We start from the raw sequence: 15000 nt of genomic DNA on the forward strand, positions 1-15000 counted from the left end.
TTTTTTTTCTAATTTATATATATATACATACATATATATAGACACACATATGTGTATATATGTGTGTGTGTGTGTACCTATACACCATGCATAAAGACAGGCAGGCAGTGCAAATACTCACACATTCAGCTGGAACAAGATATCCAGGAATATTGCTGTCCACCACAAAAGTACAGTAGACTCACAGTATTGACTGCCTTTCTCTCTCTCTCTCTTTCACATATACAGAAAAATGTCTGAATACTAGTTTGTCTAATGGTAAACACTGGCCGTCATTCATGCCAGACATTCGTTATCCTAAATGAACTACTGAGGATTTTGTAAGCCAGTACTGGGGTACAAAATTGGCCAAAGAATCGTGCTCATCGGAGTGTATTCTTTGATGTTTTTACAGGAAGGCGGCTTGAGAAAATTGTTTTTGGCAGGTAGCTTCTGGGGTCGTTTCATTAACTGCAAATCATCCATCTCTGTACAATGTGGTTTCGAACAGATTTCAGTGTTTAATGGCATTTCAACGGAGTGAGGGCTCTGCTGAATGGGTAGACCTAATCTATTGGGTAAGTGCTGGGTGCAAACCTCGCAGTTGACAGCATCATTGTGAATAATATGAATACGTTTATGTATTGTCAACTCATCCTTCTTCATAAACTGCTCGTAACAAATCTCACACTGGAAGGGTTTCTCTCCCGTATGACCTCTCCGATGAATTTGCAATTTATCCTTGCGAGCAAACTGTTTGGGACAAATATCACAATGGAAAGGTTTTTCCCCAGTATGTGTCCGTATATGAACCTTCAGATAATATCTCTGAGAGAAGTGCTTCGGACACAATTCACACTGGAATGGCTTCTCCCCCGTATGTGTGCGCTTATGGATCTGCAACTTATCTGACCGAGCAAACTGCCGGGAACAGATGTCACAGTGATACGGTTTCTCTCCCGTGTGGGTCCGTTCGTGGATGAGCAATTTGTCTCTCTGGACGAATTGCTTTGGGCAGTAATTACAATTAAACAGTTTCTCACCTGTATGTGTCCGTCGATGCAACTGCAGCTTGTCACTCCGAGAGAACTGCTTCGGGCAGAACTCGCAATGGAAAGGTTTCTCCCCCGTATGGATCCGTTCGTGGATTTTCAGTTTGTCTCGTTGCACAAAACATTTCGGACAATAACTACAATGATACGGTTTTTCTCCCGTGTGGGAGCTGTTGTGAATTTTCAACTTGTCTTTCCGAGAAAACTTCTTTGGGCAATATTCACACTGGAACGGTTTCTCCCCCGTGTGAATTCGCTCGTGGATCTGGAGTTTGTCTCGGTGGACGAATTTCTTTTCACAGAACGTACAATGAAACAGTTTCTCCCCCGTATGGATCCGTCTGTGCATTTCCAAAGTATTTCGACGCACAAACTGCTTCGGGCAAAGGTCACAGTGATAGAGTTTGGAACACACTTGAGATTTTGAAGCAATAGGCATGGCCTTGCTTATGACTGGCTGCTTTTGACAAATAGGACCACTTTGAGACTGTTGCTGATGTTGTTGCTGCTGCTGCTGCAGCTGTAGATGTTGCTGATGCTGTGTCTGCTGTTGTTGAGGTGGTTGTTGTTGCTGCTGCTGCTGTGGCTGTTGTTGTTGTTGCTGCTGCTGTTGTTGTTGTTGCTGCTGCTGTTGTTGTTGCTGCTGCTGCTGTTGTTGTTGTTGCTGCTGCTGTTGTTGTTGCTGCTGCTGTTGTTGTTGTTGCTGCTGCTGTTGTTGTTGTTGCTGCTGTTGTTGTTGTTGCTGCTGCTGCTGTTGTTGTTGTTGCTGCTGTTTCTCCCCCGTATGACTCCTTTCGTGAGTCGGTATGTAGCAGTTCTGTGACAGTTGTTTGTTGTAGACATCCACATGGAACAGCTTCTGGTTGTTGGTGACGAGCCCATGGGGCTGGAGGTAGCAGCCCTGCACAAACTGGCTGTCGTAGATGTTGTTGTGCAGGGGCTTCTCCCCAACATGAGCAATCCTCTGTGACGTCATGGTGCTTGAGACAGAAGGAAATTGGGCTTTACTGCAAATATCTGCAGGGTTTAACTTAACACTGGAAAACTGAGACTTATTACAAACATCTCTGACCCCTGATTTGTCATTTGTGTATTGAGTTTTGCTACAAACATCCCCAGAAATACCCTTTTCTCTGTGAAGTTTCTCCATACTTTATATAACAAATATATCTGAGAAGTAAAAGGTTTAGTATTTAACAGTCTCTAGTAAACCTTAACGTAGCACTGAATGGCACCATCAGAATGGTAACTGGTAGTTCTGGCAGGAAAATTCTCTTTCACTTCTCAAAGAAACAGTTGGAAGGCTCTAGCAAAACAATCTACAAAAGAAAAAGAACAAAAATTAATTTTGTTTTAAAAAACAAGATGAAAAAAATAAAACAAGATTTACAAGATAAAAAAAAAATGATTTTTTTGCGAATTGGGCAGTAGGTGTGTACAATTATATATCTTCAAAGAAATTCTAAAAGAGCAGGGGATTCCAAATCTCTGTGATCCCATTTTAGTAAATCAATAATCGTCTCCAACCCTGTGTTCAATATTCCCCCAGCCCCCCCAAAACCATAAAACGAAACAAAACATAACAAAAAACAAAAATTATCAAAAAATGATTAAAATCAGGGAAAATATTCCTTAGTTTCTGTTTGCATTAAATGTTGTGTTGTTGCATAATGTATTCATGGATATTTCAAAAATAAAAGATTTCTATCTCTGAAACCAATGTTGTCTCCAACTCTCACCCATTTCCAATCGAGGTAATATTCATCCCCCACCCCACCCACACACACCCTGCTAATCCTTTGAACCCAAACAATTCAATGACCAGACTTGTTTTTCACCAGATCTTGAAAGCAAACTGCATAATTTTCTTCTATTTGCATGTCTTTCTTTGCAACAAGAGAGCAAAAGTCAAGACAAGAAGATACAAATGCACACAAATATATCATTCGGTTTGTAAGATTCTTGACATGAAATTGAGTGAGAAAGAGAAGAGACAAAATGGAATAAGCAGAACAAGAGGAGACACATGGGATACACAGTTGCCAGAGAGGTCACAGGGATGTGTGAGAAAAGAACTTTGACAAAGAAACCAAACTAATAGTAATAAAGCTGAAGTGAAGACCAAATAGACAGTGCAGGTGTTTAATTGGCAAAATATGACCATCCCAAAGTATATATACACATACACACAAACATATATGTGCCTGTGTGTTTGTTTCCGTCTGTCCAATTCATACAAAAAAGGCATCAGTGGGGCTGGGCAGGGCTGGCTCAAGGTACTTATTTCTTTACTACCCACAAGGGGCTAAACACAGAGGGGACAAACAAAGACAGACAAATGGATTAAGTTGATTACATCGACCCCAGTGCGTAACTGGTACTTAATTTATCGACCCCAAAAGGATGAAAGGCAAAGTCGACCTCGGCGGAAATTGAACTCAAGGTACTGACAACTTGGGTAGTTGCCTGGGGCACCAAGGAGGGCATCAGCTTGTACTTACCACACAGCCACTCCTAATGATAAATAGGTTTGAATGATCTTGTTAAGCCACAGTGATTAATCAGTAGAGCAGACATTTACTAACATAGCTATACACATGCTTGTCTAATTATGTCTGTAGACACACACACGAGGCAAAGGATATGCATACAATGAGTCTGTGAAGTCCTTCGTCACTCATCCGACTGGAGTATCGAAGAGATGTGTGTAGGGTAACAAACGGAAGACACATTGAACTGGATTAAACTGTAAACTTATCAGTTGACCTCTTATTCAACATGCAAATGAAATTGGACTTAACAGTTCTCGATACATTATTTCTAGAAACACACACACACAGAAGAAAAAATGATAGGATGTTCATAACTGGAATGTGTTTGGTGACAGGCTGGTGCAACTACAGATTCCTTGGTGCAAAAAAACAAGAGGAAGAATATTTTGTCTTATATTGCTAATTCATCAGACTTTGTCAGTAAAACATGCGTAATGATAAGATAACAATATGTTTGTTGTGTGACCTTGGAATGCTGATTAGACATGTAATATGCATTGCAGTGAGCCAGCAGATAAAAATTCTGTGACTGCATTTCACACACACGCACACACACACACACACACACACACACATATATATATATACCACATGTGATCACATGACCGATCAGACCATCAGATGTTGTTACACATCGCTGGTCACAATGCGTTCGCATTGTTTAGCCTTCGAATGTTTTAGCCACCCTGCTGGCTAAGCGAACAGGCCAACAGAAGAAAGAGTGGGAGAAAGAGTGGTGAAAGAGTACAGCAGGGATCCCCCCCCCCTGCCGGAGCCTTGTGGAGCTTTTTAGGTGTTTTCGCTCAATAAACTTGTTTAAAGGGCGGAGAAACATTGGCCGCCCGAAGCTGAGGTACAGGGATGTGTGCAGGAGGGATATGAAGGTACCTGGCATCAACACCAATTCCTGGGAGGATCTCGCAACCGACCGAACCAGCTGGAGAGGCACTCTTCACAAACAACTGCAGACCGGCGAAGAGAATTTGAGGGTGGCGGCAGCTGAAAACCAAGCCAGATTCAACGTTTAGGTGTGACCACTGCAAATGAGACTGCTATTCTTGCATTGGTGTCTACAGCCACAGGAGGCATTGCAAAAACTGAATAGACAACTCAATGGACGGATGACATCATCCATGACCAAAAGACGCCCTAGTGGTAATACTTGTTTACAACCATTATGTAATGTCAAGACAAGGGTACACAGATACCCGTGTATGCATATACACACGCACCTACTATATAAATGCAAGTCTAAGTAATTAAGTAATTTGATTTTCAAAATCTGCATCCTAAAGAGAGGGTGTCCATAAATAATTATAAAAAATATAATTTTTCACAAGAAATAGCTTAACTTTTAGATCAGTGCTTTTCAAACTTTTTGCAGGAGCAGAACCCCAAGGAAACATTCCACTGGCTCGAGGAACCCATGTGCAATAATTTAATAGTCTTATGCACACATATCTGCACAGGAGACTTAAAAATTACTGCCAGTTTTAGCAATTTTGTAACTTCTTGCGGAACCCTGGTTGAAAACCACTGTTTTAGATTGACAACTCCCCTACTCTCTATCTGCCGCCATGAATGTATCTCTCTCAATTATTTAGCACACCCTTTATCAATCTCTCTCTCTGTATATGTATTATCTCTCATACACTGCTTTCGTTTTATTTAAAACTATGCTCTTTTTACTCTTTTATTTTTATTTTTCAGTCATTTGACTGCAGCCATGCTGGAGCACCACCTTTAGTTGAGCAAATCGATCCCAGAAAATATTCTTTGTAAGGCTAGTACTTATTCTATTGGTCTCTTTTGCCAAACCACTAAGTTACAGGGACATAAACACACCAGCATCAGTTGTCAAGCGATGGCTGGGGGGACAAACACAGACATACACACACACACACACACATATATATATGCGACGGGCTTCTTTCAGTTTTCGCCTACCGATTCCACTCACAAGGCTTTGGTTAATCCGAGGCTATAGTAGAAGACACTTGCCTAAGGTGCCATGCAGTGGGACTGAACCCGGAACCATGTGGTTGGTAAGCAAGCTACTTACCACACAGCCACTCCTGCGCCTATTACGTCTTCTAACGTTTACTTTCATTTTATGATAGCTATGACACACAAATCCTGTTTTCTGACTGGGTAAAAATGATGAAGCATTAAACCTCTGTAGCATTTTCCAAAAATTTTCCTGGAATCAGAAACTCATATGTGGTGTGAAAAAGTACATCAACATACCAAATTTGAACATTTTCATTTAGTATTAAAATTTCAAAATCTGTGACGGCAACAGAAAACATGTCTATCTCTTTCATTTTTCGCTTTTTTTCATGGTAAACTTTCCCCGTCTCCATACATTTTTAGCACACTCTCTCTCACTCTTTATAAAAGTATATTTCTCATGGGAAGTGTGTGTGTGTGTGTAAGGAATTACATTACAGCGACAAAGTGATTTAAAAAAGGTATGTAAAAGATAATTTGATTTAATAGTATACTTTTCTGTTAGTATATAGGTTATATCTTACACCCACTTGGACTTGGCTGATGCAGAGAAGGGGTTAAAAATTTATATTACTAATTTTTGTTGTTTAAATCCCAGCAACGGACCACCACATCATCATTCCATAAAATGTGTTAGTTGGGAGAAAAAGATTGAAAACCATTAATACGGCCATATCACGTTGAAAGCACCGGTTCTCATCTGATCACTGAAGTTAAGCAACGTCGAGCCTAGTGAGTAATTAGATGGGTGACCGCTTGGGAAACCTAGGTTCTGTAAGCGTTTCACACTTTTTATAGGTGTAGGAGTGGCTGTGTGGTAAGTAGCTTGCTTACCAACTACATGGTTCCAGGTTCAGTCCCACAGCATAGCACCTTGGGCAAGTGTCTTCTACTATAGCCTTGGGCCGACCAAAGCCTTGTGAGTGGATTTGGTAGATGGAAACTAAAAGAAGCCCGTCGTATATATGTATGTGTATGTCTGTGTTTGTCCCCCCACCCAACATCGCTTGACAACCGATGCTGGTGTGTTTACGTCCCCGTTGCTTAGCCGTTTGGCAAAAGAAGACCGATAGAATAAGTACTAGGCTTACAAAGAATAAGTCCTGGGGTCAATTTGCTCGACTAAAGGTGGTGCTCCAGCATGGCCGCAGTCAAATGACTGAAGCAAGTAAAAGAGTACATGTCAGAATAACAAAGAAACGAGGAAGGTATCAGGCGGTCGTGGGATGTGCTAGAAACAACAGCTAACCCTACCTTAAATCACACACCTTTCTGCCTGAAAACCATTTTGATATTATACACAGAAACAAATTGCAGATTTGTAATGTCTGAATTTTAAAACTATGATTAAAAAGAATTTTAGAAAAAGCTGAAGTTTTACAACTTATAGAAGATCAGAGTTAATGAAAAAATGAAAAAAAAAAAAGATCTCTCTGTTGTTTTTAAATTACATTTCATTTTCAATTCGAAAATAAAGGAAGTGGGAATTTTAATGGTGATTACCAATTTCCAAAAACTTGTGTAATGCAAAAAAAAAAAAGGCCCAACTCAGTACTGAGTATGTGTGTGTGTGTGGGGGGTTTGAAACAAGTTTTTTAAAAAATCGAAAAAGGCATCTCCCATTGTTTTTAAGAATGTAGTGGGGGAAAAAAATTAAACAAAAAATATCAGTCGAAAAGGAGGGGAAGTGAGGATTCGTAAAATTTCAATCATTTTTTCACAAAAACCTTCCTTCTATCATTTGCAAGGGTGTAGTGAGAGAAAAATTTGAAAATTTTGCGTCAAAACGGAGAGAACCCAACTTATAAGGGCGTGCTATTCTTAAAGTCCACCAAGGCATTCTATTGTGAAAATTACCCAGCAACGATGTGATATTCAGCTTGTATATATATATCATCATCATCATCATTTAGCGTCCGCTTTCCATGCTAGCATGGGTTGGACGGTTCAGCTGGGGTCTGTGAAGCCAGAAGGCTGCATCAGGCCCAGTCTGATCTGGCAGTGTTTCTATGGCTGGGTGCCCTTCCTAACGCCAACCACTCCGTGAGTGTAGTGGGTGCTTTTTACGTGCCACCCGCACAGTTCCATATATATATATATATACATACACGAGTAAGTATATAAATGCAAAACAAGGTGAAAAAAAATAGTACTCAAGTACCAGATGTAGAGTAGTATATTTTTTAAAATTAAAACTGCAAAAACTCCAGAAAAAAAACTGTTACTCAGTTTTACGTTTCCTTTCGTTGGCAAGTTGTGACCAAAACTTCATCACAACAGCTTTTTTGTAATGTTTTTGCAGCTTTGATAAAAGTATACATACATACAAATTGAGATAGGGGTTGTAAATGCAACCCTCTATGGGATAACATATATCCAATATACTGCTAGTGAAGTACCCAACAAAGTTAATACATAAATGTTAATGATTGCGATGCAATCAATTCATTTACTGTATTATATGGGCAAAGGTAAAATGATTTACCACAAATTACTAATACAAGATAAGAAAATGGAGAAATACATCTAAATCAAACATCAATTACCAGATAATACTCAATCACATACTTTATTAAACCACCACATGTGATTGAGTATTATCTGGTAATTGATATTTGATTTAGATGTATTTCTCCATTTTCTTATCTTGTATATATATCATCATCATCATCATCCTCATTTAACATTCATTTTCCATGCTGGCATGGGTTGGATGGTTTGACAGGGGCAGGCAAAGCCAAGAGCCATACTAGGACCCATTGTCTGTTTTGGCAGATTTTCTACAGCTGGATGCCTGTCTTCATGCCAACGGCCTTTACAGAGTGTACTGGGTGCTTTTTACGTGGCACCAACATCAAGAGGGTTACCAAGTACCTTGCAAGACAAAATATAACGTAAGGAAAGGATTAAAACCCAGGCTAATGTTCCCGTGAGGAACACCTGTGCATTCCAGTAATCTTTGAATAATTGCATAAAGGATATCCTATACACGTTTCCTAAATGTATATACATATATGAATTTATTATACTTATATTATTTATCATTAATATTAATTGTTATATTCATAAAGTATTTCCTATACTGCATATGAAACATGCGTAACATGGAACTAAAACTACACCAAACTTTCCAGTTTTTGCTTGTATGTATATATATGTATAACGAAACAGGAGATTGAAAAATATTTAAATATTTTGGTATTATCTATTCACCATTACACATGTTCCATTTACAAATAGGAGTTACAAAATTGTACATACGGTAGAAAACATGTAATATATCTTCTATCAGAAATTCTTCAGAGAGAAAAGATTTCTAATTTCATACATATGCATAAATATATATGCACAATATATATAATACACACACACACGCACGCATATATCTATACACACACGTATTTCGCGGTCGCTTGACCTGCTAGACGCAGCAACGAAATCATCTTATCGTCTAAAACATTGAAGGCCAGATTAGATAGCATATGTTAGGGAACAGACGAGATGGTCACATATGGAACGTGTTGGATGATAAATCTCTTCGATGAGGCTTACTTGGGGGTAATGCAAGTACGGTATAACAGCGGAGGTTATACGAAGACGGGACAAAACAAGTGCGAAGACGAGTATTAACGAATAAGTCGACAAAGTATCCCAGGATATTGAAAAATGACATTCCTAAGCTGCTTGTCGTTCCACTTATGACCACCACATTTTCTTTCCAGAAGCGCCACGTATTCAATGAAGTCAAAGATATCGTTTTTAAGAGGATATTTTATTTAGTTTCAGCTCACAAGCTGTGGCCATGCTGGGGCACCGCCATATAGAGATTTTATGAAGATTTTGACTGTTATTTCTAGCATATCGAGCAAGTAAGTAGAGGCTCCCTCGTTTGGATCGTGAAAATGGCGAAAAAAGGCTGAACAATTGTCATTATACATATATATGTATATATATATATATATATATATATATATATAACATCTCTTTATGCCATCGACACTATTTAAGATGAATAGAAATATCAATTAAATATAGATGTTGATATATATTGAGATATGTAGCAGAATAAAGAACGAAAGATCGGATGGAAAATAGGGGCATTCATTGCTAAACCCAAAGGATACAAACTGAAGACTGCTACTAAATGCACCACAATAGCATATGCGTGTGTATTTGTATATATGTATGCATGTATACGTGTATGTGTACACGCATTTATGCATACATATAAATATATACACACACAATTATATATATATATATATATATTATATATATAGCTGTGACCGGATTCCGAAGCAGGTTGCTGCCCTACGTTTAGGAAAAACTACATTTGTCACAGATAAAACATTGGATCTGCTTCAGTGAAATCGTCTTTTCTCATAGGAAAATCCATTCATGTCTAGGATGCATCCATAGGAATATATAAATATATAGATCGAACATCAGTAAGCCACCAGTAATTTAATTTATCGACCAGCAGAAAACGAAAGGCAATGTTGACCTCGGTGGAGTTTGAACCCAGAACGTAGAGGACTATCCTATACACTTGCCATTCTTCTGAATACAAAATACAACAATCTTTCTTAGTATATATATATATATATATATATATTTATGTATGTATGCCTAAACTAGTGGAGCAGTAAACTGATACCGAAAATGTTGCATTTATGTTTTACAAGAAATCAGGGTCATGTGCGTGCGTGTGTATAATATATATGCGTATATGCTTGCGTGTATGTATATATATATGTATATATTTGTATGCGTATGTCTATATATGCGTGTATGTTTGTAGTACACTCACAAGAACGGGAGATAAAGTACTCAATACATGTAACAACTGATGATTCACCCCATCCCCCTCAATAGACAGATTGTTACTACAAGCGTCTTCTCGGGCGAGTATATGAAAAGGTATACATACATATATGTGTGTGTGTATGTATGTATGTATGTATATATATGTGGTTTTACTGGGATCTCCCTTTTAAGTAGAAAGAATAGCCATAACTCTTTGACTGCTATTTCTAAATTCGGTGTGTGGCGAGGCAAATCGTTGCTAAACCCTTAATTACTTAGTATATATATATATATATACGTATGTATATTTGTGTGTGTGTACAGACACACAAATATATATATATATCTGTAATTTTGATCCACGAAAATTCTCCGTCAGCCAGAAATGGTACACGTAACAATAATGTTATTAATAAATAAAATATGTTATAGTTATAATTATCGCAAAAACAAAGTACTGCGCCATTTCTGATCTTTAAATAAATAGATTGGATAAACAACATTTGAAATGGGCAAAAATGGAGGGGAGTGAAGAATATAGAAAATAGTCGAATGGCTTTGGGGGCATGGAACCGCTGGGAACATTTCTGAGTAAAGCACAAGGTATATGTGTGTATATATATATATATATATATATACATATATATAACGGTGGTGCCCCAGCATGGCCGCAACTCTTGAGCTGAAACTAGAGTTAAAGTGTATATGTAAAAATGTATGTATGAACTTGTGTACGTCAATGTATGTATATTTAGTCATAGACCCACGTCTGTCAGGTGGAAAGTATAGATTTAGCAAAACAGGTTTGCAAAGGCTCCCTAAACTGGTAAGTTGTCTAGCCCCTGGTCAACCCACCCCGATCGTGTAGATCTATGATCGAAGGTATTCCAGTCATGACCATCACGTTGTCAGATTATATTATCCAGGGTGTGATTTGAGGGAGATTCGGTTACTATTTCTAAATAGGCTGACCGATCACGTAGAGAGAGAGAAATAGAGAGACAGGCTCTCTTGTTCAGCTCGTCTGAATGTTGTGAGCAAACAGAACGTGGAACAGTGATGGCTGTATTAGAAGACAACCTGTCTAAAAATGTGAAGAATGAAAGTCGGGATATGATATAGAAATAAATAGAAGAGAGATGGTTAAGTGCGCGATCGAACATGTTTCTCGGGAAGAACAAGTGTTGTTCCCTTCTTAACGTTTATAGTAGAAGAGAAAATAGTTGTGAGAGCCGAGGGTGGCTTTCTTTCTTGTGATGTAGCGACGGAAGACACAAGTGGGGGGCGGTTAGTGGTCAGGTGCAAAATAAAATGGTGCGGGAGGGGGGCATATAGTGGCAGAGAAACGGGGTGGGAATGGGACGAGAAAGTGAGGCAAGAGGCGAGGTGTTGGTGTGGGGAGTCCTTACCTTCAGTGGATGTCTTCAGAAAGGAGATTGTCCCTCTTTCGAGCACCTCTTCTGACACAGTTGAGCACTAAACTACTTCAAACATACTCACATATACACACACACACACGCACGTATATATATATGTAAATATATACACATTTAGTTACCAACACAGACACACATACACAGGCCTATCTGCTGTACACACAGTAAATAGTGCATTAATACATTTCTATACAAGCGCACGTGTATATATATATATATATATATATATATATAAATATATATGTATTTATATATATACGTATATATATATATATGTGTGTATATATATATGATGTATTTAATTAATACTACATACACTCACACATACATACAACTTAAGAACAATGAAACCGGTGCTATGTCACGTTGACACGTATGACATTATATCCGTACGTTGTGGAACTCGACAATGATTCGCATTTGTGTGTGAGTAAGAGAGAGTGTGCGTATGTGTGTGTATATATATATATATATATATATATATATATATATATATATATATATATATATATTACAAGGACAAACTTCAGGAGAAAATAACGATGAAAAATAGTTACCGAAATACTAAACAAAGTTCACATAAATCAAAATATACATACATACAAACACATATATATTCTTTATTATAGTGGCATATATATATACAGGAATATATATATAAGAGAGACAGAGGAAGAAATTTATATGTTAAATTATAAAATCTATTTAATGCATTTGGTCCTCTTCTTTCATTGTGTATACATACACTCATACATACATGTATGTATGTATATATGGATGTATATATATATATATATATATAATATATATATATGTATATATATATATATATATATACACACACATCAACAGTCCAGATGTAGCATTTTTATTACCAATGAAAAATATGCGCATTTATTAATTTCTTTCTTCATACACGTAATCAAATCTTATCAATCCAATTTAGTCGACTTTCAAAAATTATTTTAATTAAAAGACAATATTATTACATTACTAAAAAGTGAGGGACTTATTTGTCACATAAAAAAAGCAGTCCCTACCGAATTTAAGTCCGTCTGGAAATTAATACGCCGGATTATCTCCCTTTTGTTTACATTTCCCAAGCTTTGTAATCGACTCCTTTAAAAAGTTTCTAGTAAAAAAATTGAGTAAATAAAAACCTTAGCTTCGGCTCTGTCTGTGTGTCACGTAGTTCTTTCGCTCCTTATCTCCCCCTTCCTCCTTCATTCTCACTCTCTTTCTCTTTCTCAGTCTCTTTCTATCTGTCTGCCTTTCTTTCTAGATCGGCCTGTACCTACATAATAGCGCGCACTCTACTTTCTCTCTCCCACCACGTTCGATCGACCGACCAACTGACATCGTCTTCATCCACATCTAAACTACTCTTAATCTGCCTGCTTTTTCTTTTTCTTCTTTCTTCCTTCCTTCCTTCTCTCTCTCTCTCTCTCTCTATTTCTTCCTTCCTTCTACACTTTCTCTCTCTCTCTCACTTTTTCTTCTTTCCTTCTATACTCTCTCTCTCTCTCACTTTCTTTCTCTCTCCTTGTCTGTCCTATATATACTCTCTCACTCTTTCCTTCTCTCTCTCTCTCCTTGTCTGACTGTGTTGCTGTCTAAAACCACTCTCACCACTGCTGCTGCCCAGGTTGGTATTACCGTTTCATCCATCCTCTATCCCTCTCTTGTCCCTCTCTCAAGTCTCCTATATATCTCTCTCTTACTCCCTCCTCCTCTCTTCGACCACATCTTTCTCCTTCACACCCTTTCTTTCTCCCCCTCCCCCCGAAGTCCAGTTCAAACCATTCCAGCCAACTTTGCTTGAACTGGTCACTAGACTTTTCTTCGCTCAAACTCTTCCCGCTCTCTTTAAACTTTCGGGAAGCTGAATTTTAAAATGGCAGGGAAAACCAGACAATCAAATACGAAAGAGAAAAACATTTACTACGTTTTTAGAATATTTTTTCTCCTTTTCTTTTCAATTTAATAATTACTTCTTTTGCGATTATTCATTATAATAATTTTTCTCTTTCTTCTTACGTGGTCTCCTGTAAATTTCGTTGTGTTTATGTATACAATCATACACATATGTATATATATCTATATTATATGGAGTTATTTATCGCCAGGTCAACCGTGTTTATATAGAGCTAGGCTGCTTTATCCCTTGTGTCTCACCATTTTAAGACAATAGCATGTGATTTGAGGGAGATGTGGCTGTTATTCACATCCAAGTCTTAAAAATGGGAAGACACATTGGATGATGTAGTTTCGAACACAAATACCGAATGATCACCAGTTTAAAACCTTTCTATCAACGATATTCAGTCAGGACAAACCTGAGATTTTATTTATATACACATACGCATTGTTGTTTAGCCCAGGGTAAACCCATGATCAAAGTGGTTCCAGCCGTGACCATTCCGCCTCTGTGTACCAGAATCTACATTGTCCAATGTTACATCTTTATTTAAAATGGTAGGGGATGATTTGAGAGAGATCTAGCTGCTATTTCAAAACAACCACCTACCTAGCATTTGTAATTTGCATTATATATATATATATACATATATATATATATATATAATTTAGAATGTATAAGAGTATCGACTCATTATCCTTATCTTTTGAGGTTTGCTGGCGTGGATTTGGTGGAAAAGAGGAGTGGAAGACGTGGTAAATGAGTTAATTATATGCAGCTAATTTGTACCAGGTTGAGTAATTACATCAAAGCATGTGAACCAGGCAGTCAACCCCATTAAATTCTTTTGTGGTCAGCTTCTCAATACTTTTTGACTTAATGACTCCGAAAACAATCAAAAGAAGTCAATAAGGAAACCGCATGTGTATGTGATTTATATATATGTATGTTTATATATATATATATATATATTGCGTGTGTTGTAAATGTACATTGAAACATGTATATACATTGTCTTATATATACCTATGAATATTTATATATGCATATGTGGGTATATATATGTGGATATAAGAAAATCCATGCATACTAAGCTATGTGTATATATGTGTGTGTGTGTATTATGTGCGTGTGTGTATACTCAAAGTATATTAGAACTATATATTTGTAAGCATGTATGTCGATGCTATGTGGATATATACGAATATTTATATAGACCTGTATGTATAAAGAGAAATGTATGCATA

General features: G+C 37.5%; 1 protein-coding gene and 1 pseudogene across 6 annotated transcripts in view; one reads left to right on the plus strand and one right to left on the minus strand.

Annotated features, from left to right (window-relative positions):
- Window positions 1-13474, minus strand: part of LOC115218910 (zinc finger protein 2 homolog) — a 25096-nt gene extending 11622 nt beyond the window's left edge. For 2 of the 6 annotated variants that reach the window (XM_036509104.1, XM_036509106.1), the window contains exons 1-2: window positions 11809-12246; window positions 1023-2350 (exon numbers count right to left, since the gene is read on the minus strand). In XM_036509104.1, coding sequence (XP_036364997.1) covers window positions 1023-2181 — 1159 coding nt within the window. In that variant the 5' untranslated portion in view covers window positions 2182-2350; window positions 11809-12246. Of the gene's footprint in view, window positions 2351-11808; window positions 12247-12875; window positions 13331-13363 lie in introns of those variants that run through there. The other 4 variants (XM_036509103.1, XM_036509102.1, XM_036509105.1 and 1 more) reach the window with 4 other exon arrangements.
- LOC115219568 lies at window positions 6256-6374 on the plus strand (annotated as a pseudogene).
- Window positions 13475-15000: the final 1526 nt, after the last annotated feature.

Source organism: Octopus sinensis, linkage group LG14 (genome assembly GCF_006345805.1).
Source record: "Octopus sinensis linkage group LG14, ASM634580v1, whole genome shotgun sequence".
Lineage (NCBI taxonomy): Eukaryota > Metazoa > Mollusca > Cephalopoda > Octopoda > Octopodidae > Octopus > Octopus sinensis.